The 24,873-nt window shown below is 35.6% G+C and overlaps 1 protein-coding gene across 1 annotated transcript in view; it reads left to right on the forward strand.

The window, feature by feature from the left end:
• hpse2 (heparanase 2) overlaps positions 1 to 24,195 on the forward strand; it is a 306,556-nt gene extending 282,361 nt beyond the window's left edge. The window contains exons 10-12 of the mRNA XM_028795686.2: positions 4,710 to 4,855; positions 9,154 to 9,300; positions 22,919 to 24,195. Coding sequence (XP_028651519.1) covers positions 4,710 to 4,855; positions 9,154 to 9,300; positions 22,919 to 23,084 — 459 coding nt within the window. The 3' untranslated portion in view covers positions 23,085 to 24,195. The remainder of the gene's footprint in view (positions 1 to 4,709; positions 4,856 to 9,153; positions 9,301 to 22,918) is intronic.
• Positions 24,196 to 24,873: the final 678 nt, after the last annotated feature.

Below are 24,873 nucleotides of genomic sequence, written 5' to 3' on the forward strand. Positions count from 1 at the left end.
CTATTATAAAAAATAATCTTGGGAGGGAGACGAGACGTGATCTTCTCGGAAGACACTTTGACATCCCGCGAGACAAAAGGACAGCTGCTGTGCAGACTTTTAAATGATCGACGCGCAGTGCCAAAAAAAGAAAATGCAGCTCGCAGGCAGCAGTAGAAAGACAGCAGATGATCTGACCGTATCTCCTTAGCGTGCGTTCAATCACAACACGAGCAGCGTAATGCGACCTGCGAGAAAGAGATTTAACCATGCCCGGGGCCGGAAATAAAGGACAAAGAGTAGAGGACAAACTAGAACATCGTAAAGAATTTAAAAATATTGGCACGGTACACATACACAGCAGGTTAGAGATAATGGAAGTACGAAAATTCAAAAGTCTCAAAAAAATGATAGGAAAGATCGCATTAGTGCAAACAAACAGAAATAATTACTTGGTGAAATAACGGAACAGAAAAAAGAGATTGAATATATTGTTTGGATTTAAACTTTAAGTCAGAGACTTGTAGATCGTCAAATTCGTGTTGCCAGCGAGAATTAAAAGATTCCAAAAACGTTGTTACAGTAAGAAGTCCCTGTCAGACGAAGACTTTTAAAATGAGATTCTTTCAAGTCACGCCCTTTTTTCAACTATTTACAAACAAGACCATGATCATCTAACCTCAGTCGTGTGAATGCTTTTGTCAGACACGCTTCTTGCACTCTCAACTCTTATAAATTTTATCAGGACAATAATTTTATATGTTTAAGATGATACGTCAACGACAAAGCGAGGAAGAAAGACCATGGACAAACATTCGAGAAAGTCGTTCTATTTATTAGAGAGAAAGAAACGATATTCACTTAAAGGCAGTTATAAGTTGCGTTGTCACGATGTACTGTAAGTCTAAACACGGAATCAAAATTCAATGTGATCTTGAAGAAAAGTTAATTCCAAATATTGTTTTTACAAAAGTTTTAAAGTAAAAGTGAAAATAATGCACATGTATCAATTCCCATGAAAATAACAATCTCTTTAAATTGTATATCCGGGAAACCAAACCCGGGGGTGAGCGAGCAAAATGAGAATGGGGCAAAGCCCCCTAGTTTTTTTATAATTTTTAATATGGAATAGTCTTCTAAGCCATCTGTTGCTGTCATACAGGTAATCTAATTACTTGAGCTAAAATGAACCAGTGGCACTTAAATAAAAATAAATAAGTAAATAGAATTTAGTCTTACTAGTTCCAAAGCTATATTTGATTATGATATTTATCCCCTAGTTTAACAGATGTATTTTTATACATTATTTAACCCCCTTTGTATGTAGTGCTGGTCCAGTTATGGAGAAAAGAATATCTGGTTAATGTACTTTCTATTTTTTCTGTAGGAAAAAATATATAAAGTGTTTATTACTTTATGGTTCATAAATAATGAAATATTCTGTATGGTTATTCTAATATTATGTATTTCAAAAGTTTAATATAATTATAAAAAACAGAAAAACATGGAATGTTGATTTTCATAAGCCTTTAACAAAAAATAAATTTGTTTTAGACCTTTAAACTGTTACAAAACAAAAATCCCACTGTCAGTGAAGCCCCAATGATGACTCAGTTTTTGGGCCTTATTGACCAGCACATTACTTTTCTAAAGTAAAGAAACATCCATCCATTTTCTTAACCTTCTTATCCAGGGGAGGGGCAGCTGGAGCCTATCCTAGTGATCATCAGCGGCAAGACAGGAACAACATCTGGGCAGGGTGCCAGTCTGTCACAGGGCAAATACATCCATTCCATTAAAGAGGTAGCCTGTGGTGGTGCTTACACATTAAATTACTCTGTCACTGCCATTGTCTATAGTAAAACTTATGGCATTAAAAAAATAAATAAGTGATAGATCTGTGGGTCTGTGTGTGAGTATGCCTTGTGTTAAATTTTGTACGTTAATTGTTGGTATACCTGACTTACACCTGATGCCTTCATAAGAGTTTCTGACTCCCCTGTATTAGAAAATAGATTTTAGAAAAATTAAAGCTTATAATAAATTAAATATAAATACCTGTGAGTTCTTGTTACATTTTTGTCTATGATTAGGTTCAACTAGAAGGTATTTAGAAGGAACCTGGACTGTAACATAAATATATTTGTTAATGATCAAAGTCAGTTTATAATTTTCAAGTTTTATTTTAATGAAAAATCTCTGAATAGTGACATTTTATGAATGTTATGTCACATCAGATTCAATTTTGTATTAAGCATGGTTCATTATAAATTATATGTAACCGGATATGTTATCCTTTAAGACTAAATTGTTTAGAAGGTAATATGACTAGGTCTTGAAGGCATCACTTTAAAAATAAATTTCATAATAGGGGTAAAACTCCCAGATACTGTATGTGTTTGGTTGGAAACAGCCCTGGATATGATCCCAGTCCATCTAAGGGGTAACGTAACCACACACAAAACACCCCATACTCATTTACAGCTTCTAAACCCTCTAAAAATGGGATGTGTAAGGAAATAAAAGTACTTTCCAAAGTTTTTTCATTTACAGTAATAGTTATACCAATAGACAATTTGTATAAAAACAGGCATGTAAAATCAATGTTAGTAGGTAGGCTAAGCATTTCTTATGTATTTCTCCAATAGAAATTAACAGCAAAGGGATTTAATAACATATTTGTGTAATGAACTTGACATTTAAAGACATGAACCAAACAGGAGCTAATGATGCTGATGTTGCACAGTCAGTACAGCACACAAAGAATCTCTCCTTGATATGGCAATGAGTTATACGTACAACTGAATAATTTTGATAGGGGACAAATTGTTTTCTTTTTGAGGCTGAATGGTCAAGCCAAAATATTCTGCACATATGATTGTGATAGTGAGGTGTTATTGGAAATAAAGGTTGCAGGAAACATCTCATACCCACTAGGAGAGACCTGGCTGGCTCTGAAAAACAACAGCATTGGAACAGTGTGTGCAACACCAGCATGCAGCAATTGCTATGATCCACAAAGATGTAAAGCCCTCAGTAGATTTCTGGGTAATGTCCCAGTCTGTGTACAGAAGAGTTAGGGGAGTAGGATTTCAATGACAGCACAAAGGTTGACGACCACTGGATTTACACATGAAGATGATGCAGACAAATATGCAGTTTGAACATTAGTCTCAAATGAACTACCACCAAAACAGCAAGTGTCTTAGTGTGTAATACTTACGGTAGCCAGTTGCCTCTGCTGCTTGTTAGAGGTATACATTGACCATGCAACATTAAATCCTGTAGTTTCTGTTACATTTCATACAGCAAGAGCTTTCAAAACAGGCCTTCTTCTTACCAAAACTAGACATAAAACAGACATATACTGGTGCCATCCTCAAGAAATGCCTGTGTGGTATTTACACCATTGAATTTTTAACACAGATTACATTTGGGATTTGGCAGGTGCAGTGCACCCATGATCCTCCACACAGTATTGATTCTGTGGTGGGTTATGGTCACACAATAAAATATGATACCAGCATGACTCCATACTTCAACACATAGCCACCTTTATCAACAAACTTTTTTTTTTTCAATCATAATAATTAAGGAAAATATTCTGTTGCTCACAATGTTAACTTATTTCACATACATTTTGTTTTCTGAATACAGCACTTTGGTCAGCGGCTGTTGTATGTAAAGTGCTTTATAAATAAAGTTGACTTGACTTGACTTGACTAGTAGCTTTCATACAAATTCCAATGTCTATGGGTGTCAAAGTGTGCACTTCAGATGATTTACACAGGATCAAGTTGTTTAGTATATCTGATGATAATTGGATTAACAAGTATAGAATGCTTGCAGTGAATGCACAGTTTAAAACAACATAGTAGCTGATTTCTGTTTTTTCATTGAAGACCCCACTGTTTCAAAATAAAATTGCAAATGAACAGCGCACATTCCTTACAATTTTCAGGATCTTCATTTTCACAGCAATCTAGTTTAATTAAATGCACACGAATTACATTCTTTCTATAGTTAATCATTAACTGAATAATTTTCAATATGTCTAATAATATTTAGACAAGTTACTGTGCTAAACAAATTATTGTGCTTTCTGTTTCAGTGTTTAAAGTTAATATTTTTGCATAATTACAGTATGACATGCTGGGCTATTTTTAATATTGCATACTTAAAAGGGGGCTATTGCACCCTTTTTCCAGATGCATTACTACAATGTTTTGTAAATTACTAACAAATGAATATTTAAATTTTATTTTTGGATAAGCTGATACATTATGTACATATTGTAACCTCATTGTAATAGAGTTCTGAGATTTAACAATAGGCAAAAAATCAAAACAAATCTATAACTGTGTTTATCTGTTGAGGTTGTAACAAACAGAGTGAGACATTTATTTTAGATTTATCTAATGAAATATTTAGAAATTCTTGAAGATATTGTCAGAGAACCATATGAGTAGTGTGGACTTTACTTTGTATAGCTTATAAATCCACTGGACTAACTGAAGTGTTAAATAAAGCATTACTGTTAATTAGGTAGTTGAAGAAAATACAGTAAGTAGAACCTCAGACAAAAGACATAACACCAGTTTTTCAATATGCATAAGAAACTATAGCTTAAAGTCAGAGACATAATACAAAATATAGTATTAAGCAGACCCTAAGAAAGTAAAGGACTTACACATTTTTGTGCAAAACTTTCTCTGGGCTCTTTTTTGCAGGATTATTGGCTATCATTGCTTTTCAAAAAGCTTGTGGGTCCCCGAGTGCTGGCAGTACATGTGGCTGGTTTACAAAGAAAACCACATCCAGGCAGAGTGATCCGAGACAAACTGAGAATCTATGCACACTGTACCAATTTCCAAAAGTAAGTGAATATCTTAATAGTTCCCTGTCTGTAAAGCAAATACTGTACAACCAGAAAAACAGTTTCTTTAATAATGCTGTGCTGACCATGAAAGACACTATGTAAATAATGAATAACTGTTTGATTAAGCAGCTATTTGCAGATTTTGTGTTAATTAGTTCATTTTTGCTGAGGATATTTAAGAGAGGAAGAGCTACTGTCCATTGTCTTGGTCACATAGAATAAATTGCTTTTGACATCTGGTTTAAGGGTATGTGGAATGAAAATCGCACAAGCAAATGGTAAATATAGAAGGCCTTATCTGTTGATCATGAAGATACATAAATAATAGACTTCAGACACTCAGTCTTTAACAGAATAGAGTTATAAAAGTTAACTAGTATCAATTATCAAACATGAGGGGGTCCTTTTTTATGTCAGAGAGTTGTTGAAAGGTGCCCAGGATCTTCATCTCCTCTCTGATACCTCTGGGCGGCTGGATGAACAATAGATTGGTCTGTCTTGTGACAAGATTAAAAGTGCCATCATCTCCTTTGAAGAAGGCTATTATATAACTACAATTATGTTTACCAGATCTCAGGGTTGTCAGCACCAGAATAGATTTACTCCATGCATGCTGCCCTGATAAAATTCTTCAGTTGCTGTTTTTCACTGAGTTCATTTTCACTAGCAATTATTTTTAATATTTTATATCTGTGCCTGTTTTCAATTTTTTCGCTGCTACATAAGTAATATATATATATATATATATATATATATATATATATATATATATATATATATATAATATGTAATATAGAATTGGTATTTTATAATGTAAACAAATGGTATGGAATTTTAAATGGACTGAAAATCCTGACATTTCTGCTGTGTTCCTGTTACACTCTTCAGCATCTATTAATCAAGTAATTGTCTAGAAAAGAGCCTTCTTTTTTAGTTCTTCTTCATATTTCTTCCAAAATTATTTCACACTGTTACAATAAAGTACCAGAAACACAATAAAGCCAATAACAACAGTTCTTTGATCTGAAAAGAAAGCATACTAGACAAGTAAACATAGTGTTCCCCAGGATCAGTCTGGAAAAAGTAAATTCTGCTAGCTGAAAAAGAAAAAAAAAAACACAAGATCATGTCATGGACAACACGACGTGAGTCTTTGGGACCCCTGTGGCTGCAGGTTTTGTTCCATCCACTTTTCCAATTTTTCCTTTAATTGATTTCATTATTTAATTAGATTCTCCCTTTTTCTTCTCTTATTCTGCATTTAGAAAAAAAAAATTACATTCATAAAAAACTATAGAAATATTCATATTTTTGACATAATTTTAAGTTGTTAATTCTCTTCCATCATTATTTTAGTTCACATTTTTTCTGTGGCATTTACTCACTTAACTGTATTGTAATAATGGCATTTAACAATGACTGAAGTAGACAGGGAGAAAGTGACACTACATGAGCAGCTGTGCAATGGGTGACACTTCAGTACCACACTGAAGAATGTGAGGTTTTTTACAATGGCTGGAGTGCCAATCCTGCCACCAACCTCCCAGGTTTTCCCTAGAAGTTGGAGGACCTGCTTGCAGGGCTGGATGCAGATTCATGTCATACCCAGGAATGCAGGTTAAGGTTGCAGGTTAAGGGCCTTGCTCAAGGGTCCAATGGAGTAGAGTCACTTCTGGCATTTTACAGGATTCGAACCCTAGCCACAGAGCCATCACTCCGCCTAAGAAAAGAGAAAAAAGACCAGTTCATTAAAGAATGAGATAATAATAATAATAATTTACATTTATTGAGCGCCTTTCACAAACCCAAGGTCGCTTAAGATCAATAGGATAGAAAGTAACACACTGATTGGTAAATTGGCTGGAACAAAAACCTGCAGTCACTGGGGGTTTGTAGCCACTTGTTTAGTTCTGAGTTTTCTTAGCTGCGGATCAAATTCTTGTGTTGTTAGGTTTTATCTTTTATGGGTTTTTTTTTATTTCTCTGTTATTGTTTTTAGATCGAGTTTGAAGTAATTTGTTGTATAAGTTCTGTAGTACTAGGGTGTTGTACCGTGTTAGCCATTATGAATGTAGAGAAAAGCCAAGCAAAATGACACCTTTTATTGGCTAACTAGAAAGATTACAATATGCAAGCTTTCGAGGCAACTCAGGCCCCTTCTTCATATCTGTTTGATTGTATACTATGTTACTTTATAGAAATAAAATTAATAAAACAGAGTACTGAGTTTTTTGGAATGTATTTGGAAGCTATTTTTGTATTTTCCACATTCTTTTATTTCATTAAGTTATGTTTTGTTGGTATGTTCTGTTACTTAAAGAAATACTCCACCCAAAAATTATATTTTTTAATATATTTCTTACCCCTTGTACTTTATAGTGGCAAACAAAGTTTTTTTAATTTGATATTTTCAAGTTTAAGACATCGCAGAAATCAAAGGTGGAAAGAGTATCTGTATAAAAAAGAAAAAGAAAATAATTTCACATTAATCATGTTGTATAATCCAAATACTTGTTATCTCATTGTTTGCTCAAAACATGTAAAACGAATTTTTTTTTTATTATTATTGCTAAACAGTTACTTCTGGAATTTTTGGCACATATACACAGAAAACTCAAACACATGGAAAGAAGTTTTTGAATTGAAGACAGGACTCTTGAATAGTGAATGATAAGGAGAGGTGGGTCTTCAGTTCAAAAAGTCAATCCCATGAGGCTTTAGGTTTAGTGATTATGTATGCGCCAGTAATACTGGAAATAATTTTAACAATATTTTACCAAAAAAAATTGTTTTGCATGTTTTGAGTGGATAGCAGACGTGGATTATGTAACACGAGTAACATGAGATATATTTTTCTTTTTTCTATGGTAATTTTTCACATTGTTTACTGTTATACAGCACTGTCCACCATTGAGTTCTCTTTTGAACTTCTTTCTCTCCATTTTGCATGAAAACATAAGATTATTTTTGTGGGGGGTAGGGCAACATTACAAAGTGCATGAGGTAAGTAACATAAAAAATATAATTTTGGAGTATTCCTTTAAATAAATAAAATAATTAATATGTATATGCTCATTGAACCTAACCTAAATAGATGTTTTACATTAATGAAAAACTGCATCAACCTCAGCCCACCATAAAATGTTGCACTGTTGTACAATTAAAAACACAACTTATATTTCAGTTCTCATTTCCAAGTAGTGGTATGCTGAGATACAGAAAGGGACATGAAATAATGTTTCTTATTAATTTTTATTTTATCTCTTTAGCTTCTTCAATAAATTACTGAATTATCATCACCAATGAAAAATAACCATAGTATCTTAAATGTTAAAAACAGCAATCAGAAACCCAGCATACTTTATTAAATAACTTTGAAAAGCAGGCCAGTTTGTTTGCCGGATAGCAATGCTACTGTTTTACAGCTGCACTCTTCCCTGGCAGCTAGACTATTAAGAGCTGTAAAAAGCAAAGCTGATAACATAAAGAAAGTAATTCTGTATGCTTTGAAATGTGCCACACTTCAAAAATCATACAGAACATATAAAATACTTTATTATGAATAGCACAATAGTTTATATATTTTTCTGATGCAAATAATTTTATTTATGAAAACTACCAATTACTGATGGAAATAATCATGTATACGTTATGCATGCTTAATCTTTCTGTGAGTGCAGTATGACTTTTATTGCAATGAGGCAATTCATATTAACAGGCTGCACCTGTGCTAATTCATAATACATAGCAGCTTTTAATGGATGCCTTCAAAAACTGGAAACAATTTTGAGTACAATTTATAGGTGCCTTCATACTAATATGCCGTCTTTTTAGTTAATTAAATATAAATGTCATTGCTATCATAAATCATAATCACATTACTTGCTTATTTGCAAATATCTGCACAAATCTGCGTTATATTTTGTGCTTATTATTATAAGAAAGTTGTTTTATAAGTAATATACCCTGACATTTACATCTTAAAAATCTACAGTATATTTTATTTGTATCTCCTGAGCTGAACTCACATAGGATCTTTATAGTCTATGATCCCTTTACAATCCTTAGATCTTATTCAAATTGTAGGGGAACGTTTTGGAAAACAGAAAAGTTATAATCTGGGATGTAAAAAAAAATAAAGTTTAGCTTTTTTAGAGTTATGTTCAAAATTAGCTATGCCCGTCATGTTTTAATGCTCCATAACATTTACTGGCATTTTATTTTCTTTAAAAAAATTGTGAAGAATTTCAAAGATTACAGATCCCACATATTCTCATTATTCTTTGCCATTCCAGTCACAACTATGTGCGAGGATCAATAACTCTCTACATCATTAATCTACACCGGTCACGGAAGAAAATCAAACTTGCAGGGACTCTCCGGAACAAAACAGTGCATCAGTATTTGTTACAGCCACATGGAATTGAAGGTCTTCAGGCAAAGTAAGTGCGGACTTTGAAATGAAAATTGGTACTAGATGTGTTTTTCTATGTCAAAGACAACAGTTCTGACCTTCCCAAATACTTCAACCTGTGATTATTCAAATCAACTTAGGATACTTGCTGTTAAAGCCTAATTTATCTGAAACAAAATCCTCTCAAGAAAAGGATGAAAATCCCAGTCAATCTCTTTATCCACTCAGGCATATTTTAAAAGTCACAAAGGTATGTTCAAAATATATAACTGGCTATTGTGATTTTTAATGATTTTAAATCATTATTATGGAAGGCATACTAAACTCTCTACTGTCTTAGAAGTAAATAGGGTGTTACTTGAGTGTGCTATCTGATCAGGTTCATGGAATTACTTATAAGGTGATTATTTCCATGTAATAAAAAATGTTCCCCTTTAGTGTTAAGCTTCAAAAAGTTCTCTTAGTAACCACTTACATAAATACATGACTTGCTGAATTGGTCAAAAAAGATGTTCGATTGCAGTGGCAAACTACTGTTATAAGTACAGTAAACATTAACAAAAACAACAGAAACAAATCTATAAAAACTGAAGGGCATAGTGCACAAAGAGCTTCATCCTCAGAATGATAACATGCAATTTAAAATAGAAGAATTATAATAATGCTCTAGACTATTAAAAATGATGTGGATAAAACACAAAAGAAACAAAGATTTTCCAGCTACTCCAGATCGATTCCTCACCCAGAAAGAACTTACACAATATCAAAATATGTTCACTTCCATGATTATTCGTTTCCTTCTTCTGAACAAAAATAACTAACTTTGAACTAGACAGAACATTACATTATAAAGTCAGAAGCATGTTCATGTTTCTGCTACATCACTTGAGCTGCCAACATGAGTCTGTAAACCTAGGTAGAGGGCAACACCATCTGAAAAATATTTCAAAAGTAACACCAATTGCTACCAACAATGAGAAAAAAAGGCACAGACTGTTTTTGTCGACAATAATTATATTATCAGCCATTTAGTCAGCTAGCCGTATGTACATCTGTTGTGAACTAAATCATGAGCGTGTGCAATGTACAATTAGGAAAGCTATCAAGACCAATAGGGATCCTATCATGTTTGTGGTTTTCATGGACAGGCACAATCAAGGCACAATCAGGCAGGGGAGGGGGTCCAGTTTGGTGAATTTATAATCGTATCGCTGATATTGGCAGAAGATGTCGTCTTATTGGCATCATCAGTCTGCAAACCCCAGCACATATTGGGAAGGTTTGTGACCGAGTGTGAAGTGGCAGGTATGAGGATCAGCACCTCCAAATCTGAGAGCAAGGTCTCAGTATGAAAAATGTGGGTTGTCCTCTCCAAGTAGTAGGCGAGTTACTGCCTCAAATGGAGGAGTTTAAATACCTCAGGGTCTTGTTCAAAAGTGGAGGGAAAAGGGGATGATGAGATTCACAGATGGATTGGGGCAGCAAGCACAGTATTGCAGTCACTATACCAAACTGAAGTGTGGAAGAAGGAGCTGAGTCAGAAGGTGAAGCTCTCGATTTACCAGTCAATCAGTGTCTCTACCCTCACCTATATTCATGAGCTTTGGGTAATAACTAAAAGAAAGAGATTGCAGGTACAAGCCACCAAAATGAGCTTTCTTTGCAGAATGGGCAGGAGAGTGGAAAATGAACGAATGAATGAATGCGTTGTGGAAAAAAACAAATTTTAATAGTATTCCATAAGTTCATTCAAGTAAAAATAGATAAAATACTCAATTACTAATTGGTTTAATGTTTACTACATCATTCTGATTTTTGTGCTTCTGAAAATGCACATTGTACTAATTAATAAGCTAATTAATACTTCAATGAGCAGAAAGAAGTTTAACTGTGTACAATACATTTCTTAACATACATCCATTATTGTATAGTACTTGATAAAAGGATATGAATAACATATTTTACTTATCTAATAACAAATACATCTTTGCTTACAATACCTTTTAGTCAAGTTATCTCAATATCCTCCTTCAAGTGATTTTTTAAAAGTAAGCAGAGTCCCCACTTCAGTTACATGATTTTGTAGTTTTCTCCAGAGTACCATGAATCTGAATATGAGCAAAGCTTTTGTTTTATGAATTTTCGTATCCCAGGAAATATGGTCACCTTGAGAAAATGACAGAAAGAAGAAATAAATGGGAGAGGTAAAGTCATGGCTGGACAGAATCCAATTCCTACTATGTTTTTGACCCACTTTGCTTATTGTTAATTTTAATTTTATTTATATTAATACAGACTTCTAGACTCAATGTCCCCCACCACATCCAGAGGAGTCAGATGAGGTGGCTCGGGCATCTGATCAGGATGCCTCCTGGACGCCTCCCTGGTGAGGTGTTCTGGGCACTTCCAACCGGGAGGAGGCCCCAGGGAAGACCCAGGACACGCTGGAGGGACTATGTCTCCCGGCTAGCCTGGGAACGCCTCAGGATTCTCCTGGAAGAGCTAGAAGAAGTGGCCGGGGAGAGGGACGTCTGGGTATCTCTGCTCAAGCTGCTGCTCCTGCGACCCGACCTCAGATAAGCGGAAGAGGATGGATGGATGGATGGATGGATGGACAGACTTCTAGAATTTGCTTTTGAACCTCTATCCATTATTCTGGATTCAAGTGCACAATGAGAGCACCCAAATATTGTTTACCTTATACAGAAAATGTCTTATCAGTAAAGGAAATTCCTATATTCTGTCAAAGGATACACCCAAGCTACCATGTTTTCCTTTAAAAAACTGAGTTTCCATTGACACTAAAGTTTCAGCACCATTTTTAAATCTATTCCTGTCCATACTGAAACACACAAAAATGCGTATAACATAGACCTTTGTCTACACTGGGCATGTGCGCATCGGTGGTAGCTTTGTGAAGAGACTGTGTAGGGAAAAATTCAGAAGTATCATTGACCCTGATATCACATTCACAGCATAGACAATGAAAGAAATTCTTTAAGGAGCCACAGCAAGTTGCACCAATTTCACATTAATGCACTGATTACAATTGAAAGGAAGGCCGGATTAAGACCACCCACCACCCCACCCACACAGGTCCCTGGGTGACTTAACTCCTTAACAGATTTAATCATACTTTTAATAATGTATCGCACATACAACAGGTCTAGAGTGGTATTTTTCACACTTGATTATGGCATGAGACTCGATTGCTTCATCCAGTGTGGGTCCTCCTAATTATTTTGGCATGCACATACTCGATCATTCCATTGAGAGGGGGAGGAAATCTTGGACATTTCAACTCGCAGATACCCATTTCATAAGTTGAGTGTATTGGTAAAAAGGACCCTTGTCAAAGGCCCCTAGACAAGCACCAAGAATGTCCTGATGGTTGATCTCCCCTGGGTTGAAAGTAACAGTCTACAGGACTGGCAACAGTCAACAGCAATAACACCATTTATTTATATATCATATTTTCATACAAATGATGTAGCTCAAAGTGCTTTACAAGATGAAGAAAGAAAAATCCAAAGTGGTCTCCCCTAGACTTTCTCGTATATTCAGATATGGGGATGAATATTTGAGAAGTAAACCGCAAGACAATGATTATATTTTTATATTATGTACATTAAAGAACTATCAACAACAAATCAAATCAAATTAATAATATATTGAACAATTATTATAAAAGTAAAGTTGAATAAATCGCGCTCTGCAGCTGCATGCATAAAAGGTAAAGTTCCACTTCCGGTTAACGGAAATAGCCCGAAAGTTGGTAGAAATCTACGTTTTGTACCTAATACTTGTATGCAAAACTTGGTTGACCTTGGTGAAAGCATACTAAAGTTATTGTGTTTACATACACACACATCAACAAACAGACATAATTCCAAAAATGGTATTTTCAGACTCAGGGAGTTCTAAAGCGTTGAGATTCATCAAAATCTCAAAATGGAATTTTTGGAGGATTCCCATACTTTTTCTATACTTCATATATGATAAAGTCAGGGAGGTCTAAAACGTCGAAATTCATCAAAATCTCCATACCAAATCTTTCCATATCTCTCTCTATATAAAATCCAACGTCTGTCTGTCTGTATGTCTGCCCGCATTTCACAAGAGAACTACTTAATGGATTTAAATTGGGTTTTTTTCTATAATTTGCTTGAACATTCCGGTTAATTTTGCGACTTCACTTATTGCGGTAAGAATCATAGTTCACTCGCAGGATATATTTGCGCTAATCTGAGACAGAGGCTGCAGGCTGAGTGGAGGGGGAAGCGTGACGTCAGGAGTGGGGAGCCGGGCAGGGCCCTCCTCACTGTCCTTTTTCACTAATACGCGGGCAGAGCCGCGGGACACAGCTAGTACTTCATATACGAGAAAGTAAAAAAGAAAAATATATAAAACTAAGATTAGGCAATATTAACTAACAAAGAATAAAGAAAGTTCCAGTGGCCAGGAGGACAGAAAAAAATGCCATCAGCTATTTTGACATTAAAATTGCCATCAGTCATCTTGTCATTATATAAAAACACCACAAATGTTAAAGCGACACTTTAAAAAATTGTCTAGCTTTATGTTTTCTTGCAAAGGGATTGATTATAAGAAGTCTACAGCAATCGACGCACTTCTTGTGTACCAAACTACATTTGTAAAACTAACTCAGAACATCCATATGTGTTTAACTACTGCATTGTGCTTTTGTGTCTCTTTCCTATGGACATGGCCTTGAAACTACCGGCAGGCTTGTTGTGTCTGACACAATCCCACATACACAAATGATCTTCCAGTGGTGGCCAATGTGCATATGGTAGAAATATCTGGAACTTTCATATTGTGATAGGGAACTGACCAAATACTTTTTAACAGTACATGCCAGGAACATTTAGAATACAATACAAAATGCATAATGAAGTACAGTGATAACAGGCTGAAGTGTTCAGGTTGCAATATCTGTCACCAGCAGTCTGAACAGCTGAACTGTCAGGAGAACAGTCAGGACAGGTAGAGGTCATAGCATTTTTTAAATTTATGGCCTTTTAATTCATATTATGGATGTTCAGGGTTGTTTTTCTGTTGTATATATTATTTTGTTAATATGTTTAGCTATTAGTTTAAAAGCTGCACTTTACTGATCATAAGGGTGCTGAATACATCTAGACAGCAGTAGGTATCAAAGGAGGAAGGAGACTTAAGATGGAACCCATTCCACTGTAGTAGACACACACTAACATGTCCTCTTGGAAACACCACTGTGTGCCAGTCAGAGGAAAATGACTCTTCTGAGTGGGTTTATTATTTCAATTTTTGCAAGTTATTCTCCATCTTTTTACAAGATCTAGCACTTATATTAGGGGTTTCTTGAGTTCTAAAATCTGAATTTGGCATTATTTTTAATTAATGCTTACTTTTGTATTTTTATGTATTTTCTGTCATTGTTTATTCACAATCACAATCACCATTTTGACTTCCTGTCATTAGAGGAGTTGTTTGTGTTATTAGCGGCATGTCCTAAGAGGTTGTGGCCTCCAATTTACAGTGTAATGGTCGTATTTCATTAAAGTTCATACTTGGAAGCACTTCATTACCTGACTTTGTGGATCAAAAACAACCCATTTTGTGATTTTAAATTCTATTCTTCTTTTGCTATTCTCTGGATTATGACCTCGCTCAGGTTTTTTACTTTAATTTTGTGTCATGATTTGGCCATAATAATAGTGTAGTTGACTTCTCAGTCTTCCACTAATATTTTGGTTTAGACTTTACTCTTTTCTTTCAGTTATTCCATCATTATTCATGTTAGTTCACCTAGCATAATGGTACCTCAGAGAAAAAGGCAAAGTCAAAACCAAAAATGTGTATTCCCTGGTTCATATATAATTGGCTAAGCACCCATTGACATCCTCCAAATGAAGCAGAGTACCAGGAACTCTCTAACAAGACTTCCTTTTTATCATCTTAAAGCATGGGGCAGAGGTGTTTCTTTTTATTTCTGATAAAGTGATGTCCCCTCAGAATTCCATTTTAGAGTAACAACTATCATTGTTGCTCAAGATGAATTAAGTCATGAAGCATTAATATTGTCATAGAGAAAAAAATGACTGCACATTTAATAAAAATAAATAAATTCCTGATTTTTCATGTTTTATTAAAAATCCTGCATTTATCAAGCTGCTGTGAAGACACTGTGAACTGGAACACCCATGTAGTAGTTGTGGAACATGCCATGGGCTGGTGCTTATAAAAGAGAGAGAGAAAAACTAAAATTAAATTACAACAAAAGTAAATCCTGTATTAAAGGTCGTCAATGGGTGGTTGTCAACAAAGCCTGCAGGGCAAATTCAAGTCTGATGCTATGCACATGTAGTGAATTTAGTACTGGCTAAAACTACAAAGGTTGTAATTGCAAATACGTTGCTATTCAGTTTTTATGTATAACGTCACAGTATTTATTTGGAAGTAAAATCAGCACATGACTACATAGGAAAATGTAAGTCAGAACATTCACTTGTGTTGACTCTATGACAGACACAAAGGCACTAGTCTTAAGGATGAAGAATGAAGTTTCAAATACAGTATAGATTCTGCTTTATATAGTGTGCATTTTTCAAGGTGTTTTACATAAAGTTTTTTCAAGTAAAATACGTAAGGATAGTTGTAGTTAAAATAATAATGTAGACAGCATTGCTAAGTGGCTGAAGCCTCCAGCTACAAATCCTTTAACTTGCTAATGCTTGCACTGTAGTAATACGGAAACAATTGCACCATGTGCATAGGATATAGCAGTCTGTTTGGGAGATAATTTCCTTTAATTCACAAAAAAGCTTATGTACAATTAGAAAACTATGCAGGGTCATTCAGAGCACTGTGTATTATTTTGCTGCTCTAAAATATAATAAGGTAAAATGACAAGCACAAAAATAAACCATAAGAAGTTTTAAATCACTTTGTAGGAAAACAATGATACTACATAAAACTACCACAAAATCTTGAAATTTAACCATAATTTGGAAAATGGTGAACACCAGAATCCTGATACTACGTAATTTCAGCTACCCATTTTTTATGTAAATATGGACCACTTGTGCCAAGATCATGTTTATTACATTAGCAAATATATAACAAACAACTATCGGAAATAAAACATTGTTTATAAAGCATAAATTGTTCATTGTTCCTTTTTAGTTATTAAGAAATATGTAGAAAGCCTAAAAATAAGTGTGCAAATTACAGTACTTCCAGTTAAATTCACTTAACCTTTACATTCAAGACAGCCAGAGCACATACACAGCTTTATAATTAAACAACAATGAAAGTACATAACCATGTACAGTATGAACTAAACACACACACTTCTGCCAAAATGAATAATAATAAAATTTGACTGATGCTTTTATCTTTATTGCATTTTGAATAATGGAGGTAATGTACCTTTAAAGGGTGTATTTCTTTTTATGCATCTATTTAAGGGAGGAATGCACTATAATTATACATTATATTCTTCATAATATAACACATTCAAAACCCATTTAATCCAAATTCAGGCTGGGGCTGAAATCTGTCCCTCCACAACTGAACCCAAGGCAACAATTACACCCAATTCAGAATTACCAGTTACCCTAACATGCATAGCCTCCAATCCAACAGAAATCCAACAACAATGGATCCACTAATAACAAATGCTACTTATTCCACCATGTGTAATCCAACGTATCTTTATTAATATTATTTTTCAGGTTATTTCTTTAAACATTTACTGTATTTTGTGTACAGTATTTGTGTGTTGAAAATATGCATGACAGATAACAAATAAATAAAGCTACTTCAATAATTTTTAATGTCCACTATGTGTTTATCTATAATTTAGGGATTTGATGGTGTGATCTAACTTATGGCAAGAGAGTGTTTAGTGCTGTAGGTGTACAAGTATAATACACAAAGTGAAACAAAAATATGTTGTTATTAAAAATATAGTGCACCTTGAAAGAACATCATATGAATATAATCAATGATGCTTTGTGGGACTGACTTTACTGTATGAATGTAACCATAAATACAACTAAATAAGCACATCAAGGGGATTACCTTGAAAATGTTTTTCTTTCTGGTACCTGTAGCCTTTCTTTTATAGCAGTTTACTCATTAAGAGAGGTAATGTCTTAACTGCTATGTTTGCACCCAATTTTTTTTCAATGCAGCCTTTGACTTATTTTAGGTAAATATGTGGAAAGAAGTCTCAACTGCAGCAAACCTGCTGAGGTCCCTCATTGGAACTAATCATATTTTGCTACTGGTACATTTCTGCCATTAACTGGTGAATTCAGCTAACTACCTGTTTATGCCACCTGTGTGGCAGGTCGACATCTTTTCTTACTGTAGGTTTCTTACTGTTTTGTTATTCACTGTTTCAGAGAGAACCAGCCCTCCAAAGCCAGTAGTGGTAATTTTGGAGTCCTCACTTTCTTTCTATCATATTGGCTTTACTTTTTTTTCTCTCCTATCTGTTTTACTGTCCTTGTCCACTCTCTATTCTCACATTGCTTTCTTAGTCTGCATTTTGAATAACTTTTTAAAAACACTGAATCCTCTCATAATGATGGACTCAATTCTGTACAATGCTTTTAAGCACATGGAGTCACAAATTGAATGTGTCTTACTTTGTAATCTTTTGGCTGTACGATCTGTCAGAAATAACCAATCCTCCTAAAAAATGAAAAGGCCTGTAACATCAAGCAACAAAGTTACAGTACTGCTACATACAATTTTAAAAAAGAGGCTGGTTTGTTTTTCCACTTTTTATTTATTTTTATAGTTATTTTGTGATGTCATCCCATCACCACTTTGTGGTTTGTTTTCTCTTTCAACATTATTTTCACTATATTGTTGATAATAATAATATCCATTGCAATCACACAATTAAATGTTGACTGACATATAAACAGTGATTCAATCCAAAAAAATGAGAAAACAAGACTTTGACTTAGAATTCTATCCATCCATCCATTTTCCAACCTGCTGAATCCGAACGCAGGGTCACGGGGGTCTGGTGGAGCCAATCCCAGCCAACACAGGGCACAAGGCAGGAACCAATCCCAGGCAGGGTGCCAACCCACCGCAGGACACACACAAACACACCCACACACCAAGCACACATTAGGGCCAATTTAGAATCGCCAATCCACCTAACCTGCATGTCTTTGGACTGTGGGAGGAAACCGGAGCGCCCGGAGGAAACCCACGCAGACACGGGGAGAACATGCAAACTCCACGCAGGGAGGACCCGGGAAGCGAACCCAGGTCCCCTGGTCTCCCAACTGTGAGGCAGCAGCGCTACCCACTGCGACACCGTGCCGCCCCACTTAGAATTCTATTTTTGTTTAAAAATTCACATTTTTTTGTGATTGTTATTTGGCCTTGACTAAGCCTTCTTCCGAAGGTCAACAGAAAGACTTTGATTTTCCTGGCAACGAAATAATAATTACAACTTAATTCATTCTGTTTGGATCTTATCCTCTCCAAATGACTTTCAAAGCACTGTGTAGGCATTGCTTTATCATATTATAGTTACTATTGAAACTACATTAAACTGACTAAAAATTAATAAAACCATATTTTACTAATATTCTACTATTCTATGTGATCCAGCACTGTGTGTGTAAATTAGTATAAAATTCCTGTATAAAAGTTTCTTTCTCTCTCAATGTTTCTGTCATGGAAAAGATCTTGACTCACAACATAATATTTTGGTCTTTTATTGAACTCATTAGAATGTATATGTGCCATCTAAAACTTTTTAAATTGAACCATTTAGGAATACACATGTGCACCTCTTTTCTATATAAAGAATACACAGCTGATTTGTCTTTAGTTAGAGAGAAAAGGGAGTTGTTTTTGGCAAACAATTTAAATAATATTATTTTAGTCTCCTATAACAGTATTTTTGTGCACACATGTCACCAGCATAAAAAATAAAAAATATTCTTACATTCTTTCCATTTCTATAAGGGAAAATATGGTATAAAGATTAAAGTAGACTGTAATTAACTCCTATATGCAGTTTCATGATGTACTGTGACAGGGAAAGTCAGTTAGATACATTTGGCAGGACTTTCAAATGAGAAAGAAAATGTGTAGATTGTTTAGAGTTATCAACTTTCAAAGCTAAAAGTTCAGAAAACCAGAAGTACCAACACCTAAAACACTAATCAAAAAAATGCAAACTGAATCCACGGGCCATCCAGCAACTGGCATACTGAATGTAATAAATTTGTCTATGGCCATGCAGACAACACTGAGAGCTCTTTTTCGAACGCTGTTCACAAGTTTGAAGAGCATGTGAGACACTAACTAGCTTTCTTGAAATGGGCATCATTCTTGAATGTGCATGAACTTCGGTGTGTGCTCTCGCTGTCCAAGTGGGTAGTGACAACTTCACATGGTTAAATCTATACAGTCCTCATTGTGTCAGTACACGTAAATCTCAAGTCTTATGCTGTGCTCCATTTACCTCTGATATCAAAGCCGGGAATGATGTCACACCCGAGTTGATCAAGTTCTAGTAAAACATTCAGAAAAGCAATATGGACGTGTCCTGGAAAGCCTTTGTTGTGATTGCTCCAGCTGAATAAATAACAGTTGATAATGATGCATTATGCAATATTTTGTACATCCAAACACGGCAGCAACATGTCCATGGATAGAAGTTGGACAGTACAGTGTGTATGACTGATTTAATAAGACACAAATAGACAGAAGTGCTAATATCCAGTATAATAATACAGCTGTCACTAAAGTTTGTGGTGTATGTCACCATGTTGGGTTGATGTCATAATCTGATGTCGGATAAACTTGGTGTTGACAGACCAGCCCCAAGTATCTGAGTTGGAAATCCAAATTGAAAATTCCAACTAGAAACTTTGCAACTTCCCGCTTCAAATGGAATGCAACATCAATTCTCATTGTCTGCTTAAGACATCAAAATATTCCCCAACAGAGGCTAATGCTGGGAGTAATGTCACACTCGAGTTGGTTGCGTTCCAGTAAAACGTCTCTTGCACAGTGAAGTTCTCTCCTTCTCCCTGTACCTTCAGTAGTGTTTGCAGCTCGTGGTTTTTTTTTTTTGTGTGCCCCCTGTCTCACTACCCTGTAACCCCTCATATACCACCGGTGGTATGCATATCATAGATTAAAAACAACTGGTGTAGAAGACACCCCAGGTTCCCTCTAGGAGTGTTTCATATCTTAGCAGGCTAATAAGCTGCTATGACATATGTGCATAAGCAGTGACTACTGAGGAAAACCTGTGTCACGTTAACCTGTGTCACATTGTTGTAGTAATTTATTGGTACTAGTGACCAGTTTTGTTTAATATTGCACCATTATTTTTCCAAACAATACAAAATAAAGTAAAGTTGTAGATTTATTTTCTCGGGGAGTCTCATATTCCAGAGATTTATTTCCTTTAATTTTGAGTTTGGCAGGTGTCTATGTGCCCCCTTTCCTTGCCCCTCCATCATTGTCTCATAGCATTTAACATACTTTAAATTTTTGTTTTGTAACAGCTTCTGAGTTAAATGATGCTCTGTAGCCTGAATATGTATGCAGAATTCTGAGCCAACAAGCTGTAAAGAGAGCCATACAAAAATAAACTGAATTATACTGAGCCGTGAATGAATTAATCAACAGGAAATCGATGTCATTGTGGCAGAGGTTATCCTTTTCTAGTTCTCTTGTGTAAATGGGGAACTGCACCATTGTTCTTGGGGGAAAAATGTACTACCTTTATTTATATAGCAGGTGAAGGAAGCTATTGTGAGGGGATGCCCAGCGGTCAAAAAGATGCAATAGGTAAGTGCATAACTAGAAAAACACAGGGCAGAGCCAAGTCCAACAAAAGGTTTGAGGCAAAAGAAAGCAAATGAGAGAGTCATGGCAGAAGAATTCTTGCAAATGAGTGTGTTTAAACATAGAATGGAATGGAAGGGGATGGGATGTCCTTTGTGTACTGTGTGTTCTAGAATGACAGTAGGCAAGGCTATCAGCATGACAGACAGAGAGATAAGCAGCCTGGAGGGACTTAGGGAAATTCTGGGAAGTTACTGGCAGAAATGCCTGATCTTAGACAGAGTGAGGCCAAGGAGAAAATGCCACAAATGGCAGCACCTTCTAGCCATTAGAGGGCACATAGTCCTAGAAAGGAACGTATGGGACCATGCTGTTCCTCAAATAGTGCAGGCAGTAGGGGTGCTGCCTCAGAGATCTGGTGCTTTAAAGTCAACAGAAGACTTAGTGTGGTGTCCATGAAGGTAATGGATGGCTGACTGACTAGGGCTTGCTCAGAACTGATCCATACCCCAGAGACAATTTAAGTGCAGAGTTTGGAGGACAGTAGGTAAAAACTCAGCTGGTCACAGGAAAAGAAGCCAGGGTCAAAGAGAAGAACAGAAGGCAAAAAAGTGCTTTCTGGTGGTATTTTGTTGGTTAAGTGAGCAGTCCAACCCTCAACCGCAGCAGGCGTTGTTGTTTTCCTCTGTTTGTTTGCAGATTAGATGACTCCCTTTTTGTATTCATTTCCTTATGTTTATTTTGTGTAATAAAGGTGCCATATTAGTTAACCTTTTGTTTGATTTGTATTTTTCTTCATGGAGAGGCCTTCCAAAAAGGCCATTCCTGCCATTCTTATCACACATTAAAATGTCCCATTCTAGAAGACAAAATATCCTGACAGCTTTACAGTCAATCATAAGAAACTCAGGTGATAACATATATAGCTGTGTGAGCTCTTTGAGAGCTCTGTTATACAAGCACAGTTTTCCAAGATTACCCATTTGAAAAATGATAGGAAATTAGATACACCCTGAAATAAGGAAGCATCTTTCCTACCAGTTTAATAAAACATTTGTAATGTTTTGTGTGACCATGTGCTATGTACTTCTCATTTATGTTTCATTTTAGTAAGTAGAAGCCATTTTCACAAGCTTTCAGGTCGGTGCAAGCAGACACTTCAGCAATTGAAACAACAGTGAAACAGGCCACATGGCACTTCACCATTGGAAACTGAGCATTATTGTGGGAACAGTAAAGTATGCTGTAATATATGTCTTTGGATCGTTGGGCTGTGCTGTTCATCAGTTTCTGTATCTTTGTGATGCAAGTGGTGAAAAGCTGTTGTGACAGGACATACAGAAGCCATATATTAACACTGTCCAGAAGTGTTAAAACTGATCATACAGTAGGCAATGTGCCTTACAGCTCAGCAGCGTGTGGCCTCATTATATTAGTCATTGGTGCCCTCTAGTGAAACATGTATGAATTACATCAGTTCTGTAATTGTGAAGGCACTACAGTATGTGTAATCCTTTGAAGTTATCATGAAATCTGGTTTACTGTTTTATTTGATTATTTTACTTTGTTTAACAAGCTCATTTTTCATGGTGACTCACAAAAGCAAACTGTAATACAAGTAATGTGAGTGATTAAACTAGATTAGAATGCCTAATTTTGAGACTCAATTTGCTTCATTGAGCTCATTCATGCTCTACAGACAAGCTGAAATTCAGATAAATCAAGTTTTATAGCCCAATTCTACTATAACTTGTTCAGCATTTTCTCACATAAGCCTGACTCTTTTATATCTCTCCTAGGTCTGTGCAGCTTAATGGAGAGCCATTAGTCATGGTGGATGATGAAACCTTTCCAGACCTGAAGCCCAAGACACTTCGAGCTGGAAGAACAATAGTTATGCCACCAATGGCTATTGGTTTCTATGTGGTTAAAAATGTCAATGCATATGCCTGCCGGTACAGATAGCTGTGCCTCTTCATATCTTGCCACAGAGTCAGTTGCTCTAACAAGCCAAAGGAGCCAACTTTACAAGAGAGATATGTCTTTGTTTGTTGGGCAAGGTTTCTTTTCTGGATCTGGTTAAAAAAAGAGTGGAGGAAGGAACATAATCTGTTGTTTTTGCCTCTTTAAAGTATACAACAAATGATGTAAAAACTTCTTATTTTTCCCATTTTAATTTATTATGTGTATTATCTTTCAAGAAAGTGGTTGAATTGTCTATAAACAGATTACTAAAACATTTGGCAGGATAATGCCATGAACTCTAATTTGTACAGCAAATTGTGCGTAGCTGAAACTACCCCTCATACAACTCTCAGTTTTAAATATGTTCACTCTAGAAGCAAGTTTAAAAGTGACATTTTACAAGGTGTGAAATATGCAGATTTCAAAGTTAGGAGAATGCAGAGGTCTCATAGTGGCAGTGATTCAGTATTATGTTGTTCTCATTGTGGTACATGTAACAGACTGTCTATCAAATCAGCTTGTTGCTCAGTAATGTCTTTCTTAAAAAATTCTTTTCACCTAAGGGAGCCATGCTGTAAATTTTATTGTGTGACTGAAATTTTTTTCTGTCCAGCATTCCGATTAAAGATGTGGGGCTGCTTTGTGATTTGCTTTTCTGCCCATTAATCATAAACACGTCTATTTAAATCCACACTTGCTTTCTTAGACTCCCTACATAGAAAGAAAATATTTCTTCTGTATAATTTATATGTAATTCATCACTCAGGTTATAAAGCTAATGTGCTACACATTCTTGTCTTGTGCTTTATGTACTTAATATGTACGTTTGCCAGATGTCCCATAAAAAACTCAAAGTTCAACCATATATTTAAAATGAAATGTAAACGAAAGCTATATATTTTGCAGACAGTACAACTGTAGCATGTGCAAAATCTGGTCTTTGATAGTCTGAAGATTCATTCTCTTAGGACATAAGCTACTCCACTGCTGTGCTACTCAAGCCAAACAGCTGTCTGAAGACTTGTGGCTCTTCGGCTAAACATCACTGCTACTGTCGAATGCACTGAAAGAAATATTTTTTGAAAACACAAAACAGAAAAGTTGAATATATTTAATAAAGAGATTACAGATATAAAAGAGCCATTACATAATATTCAATATCATTTAATGGTTTCTCAATTCACTTTTTTCAATGCAGAGGGTTTTTTTTATTGTTCCTGACAGACAAACCTGGCTGCTTTCTTTTATCAATAGTATGTGTACATATTTCTATGTCTTTAGCAAGATTGTATTCTTTATTTGTGTATCAGGTATTATTTTTAAAGCATCCAAAAACAGTTTTTATAATAAAGACTTTAATAAAAGATTAACATATTGTGCTCATTAAATCACAAATTGTTGCCATGTTTAACATGCTTCTTTTCCGAGTAACTACTATAGGTGGAATGCCTGTAGTTCCTATCATTTTATTGCCGTCTGAACAATCAAGGGATGGAGAAATTATCCATATGAATGTTGAAAAACTATCCATCCATCCATTATCCAACCCGCTATATCCTAACTACAGGGTCACAGGAGCCAATCCCAGCCAACACAGGGCATAATGCAGGAAACAAACCCCAGGCAGGGCGCCAGCCCACTGCAGGGTGTGCACACACACATACACACCAAGCACACACTCGGGACAATTTAGAATCGCCAATGCAACTAACCTGCATGTCTTTGGACTGTAGGAGGAAACCCCTACAGATGCGGGGAGAACATGCAAACTCCACGCAGGGAAGACCCG

The sequence above is a fragment of the Erpetoichthys calabaricus genome, chromosome 2 (genome assembly GCF_900747795.2).
Source record: "Erpetoichthys calabaricus chromosome 2, fErpCal1.3, whole genome shotgun sequence".
Classification (NCBI taxonomy): Eukaryota; Metazoa; Chordata; class Cladistia; order Polypteriformes; family Polypteridae; genus Erpetoichthys; species Erpetoichthys calabaricus.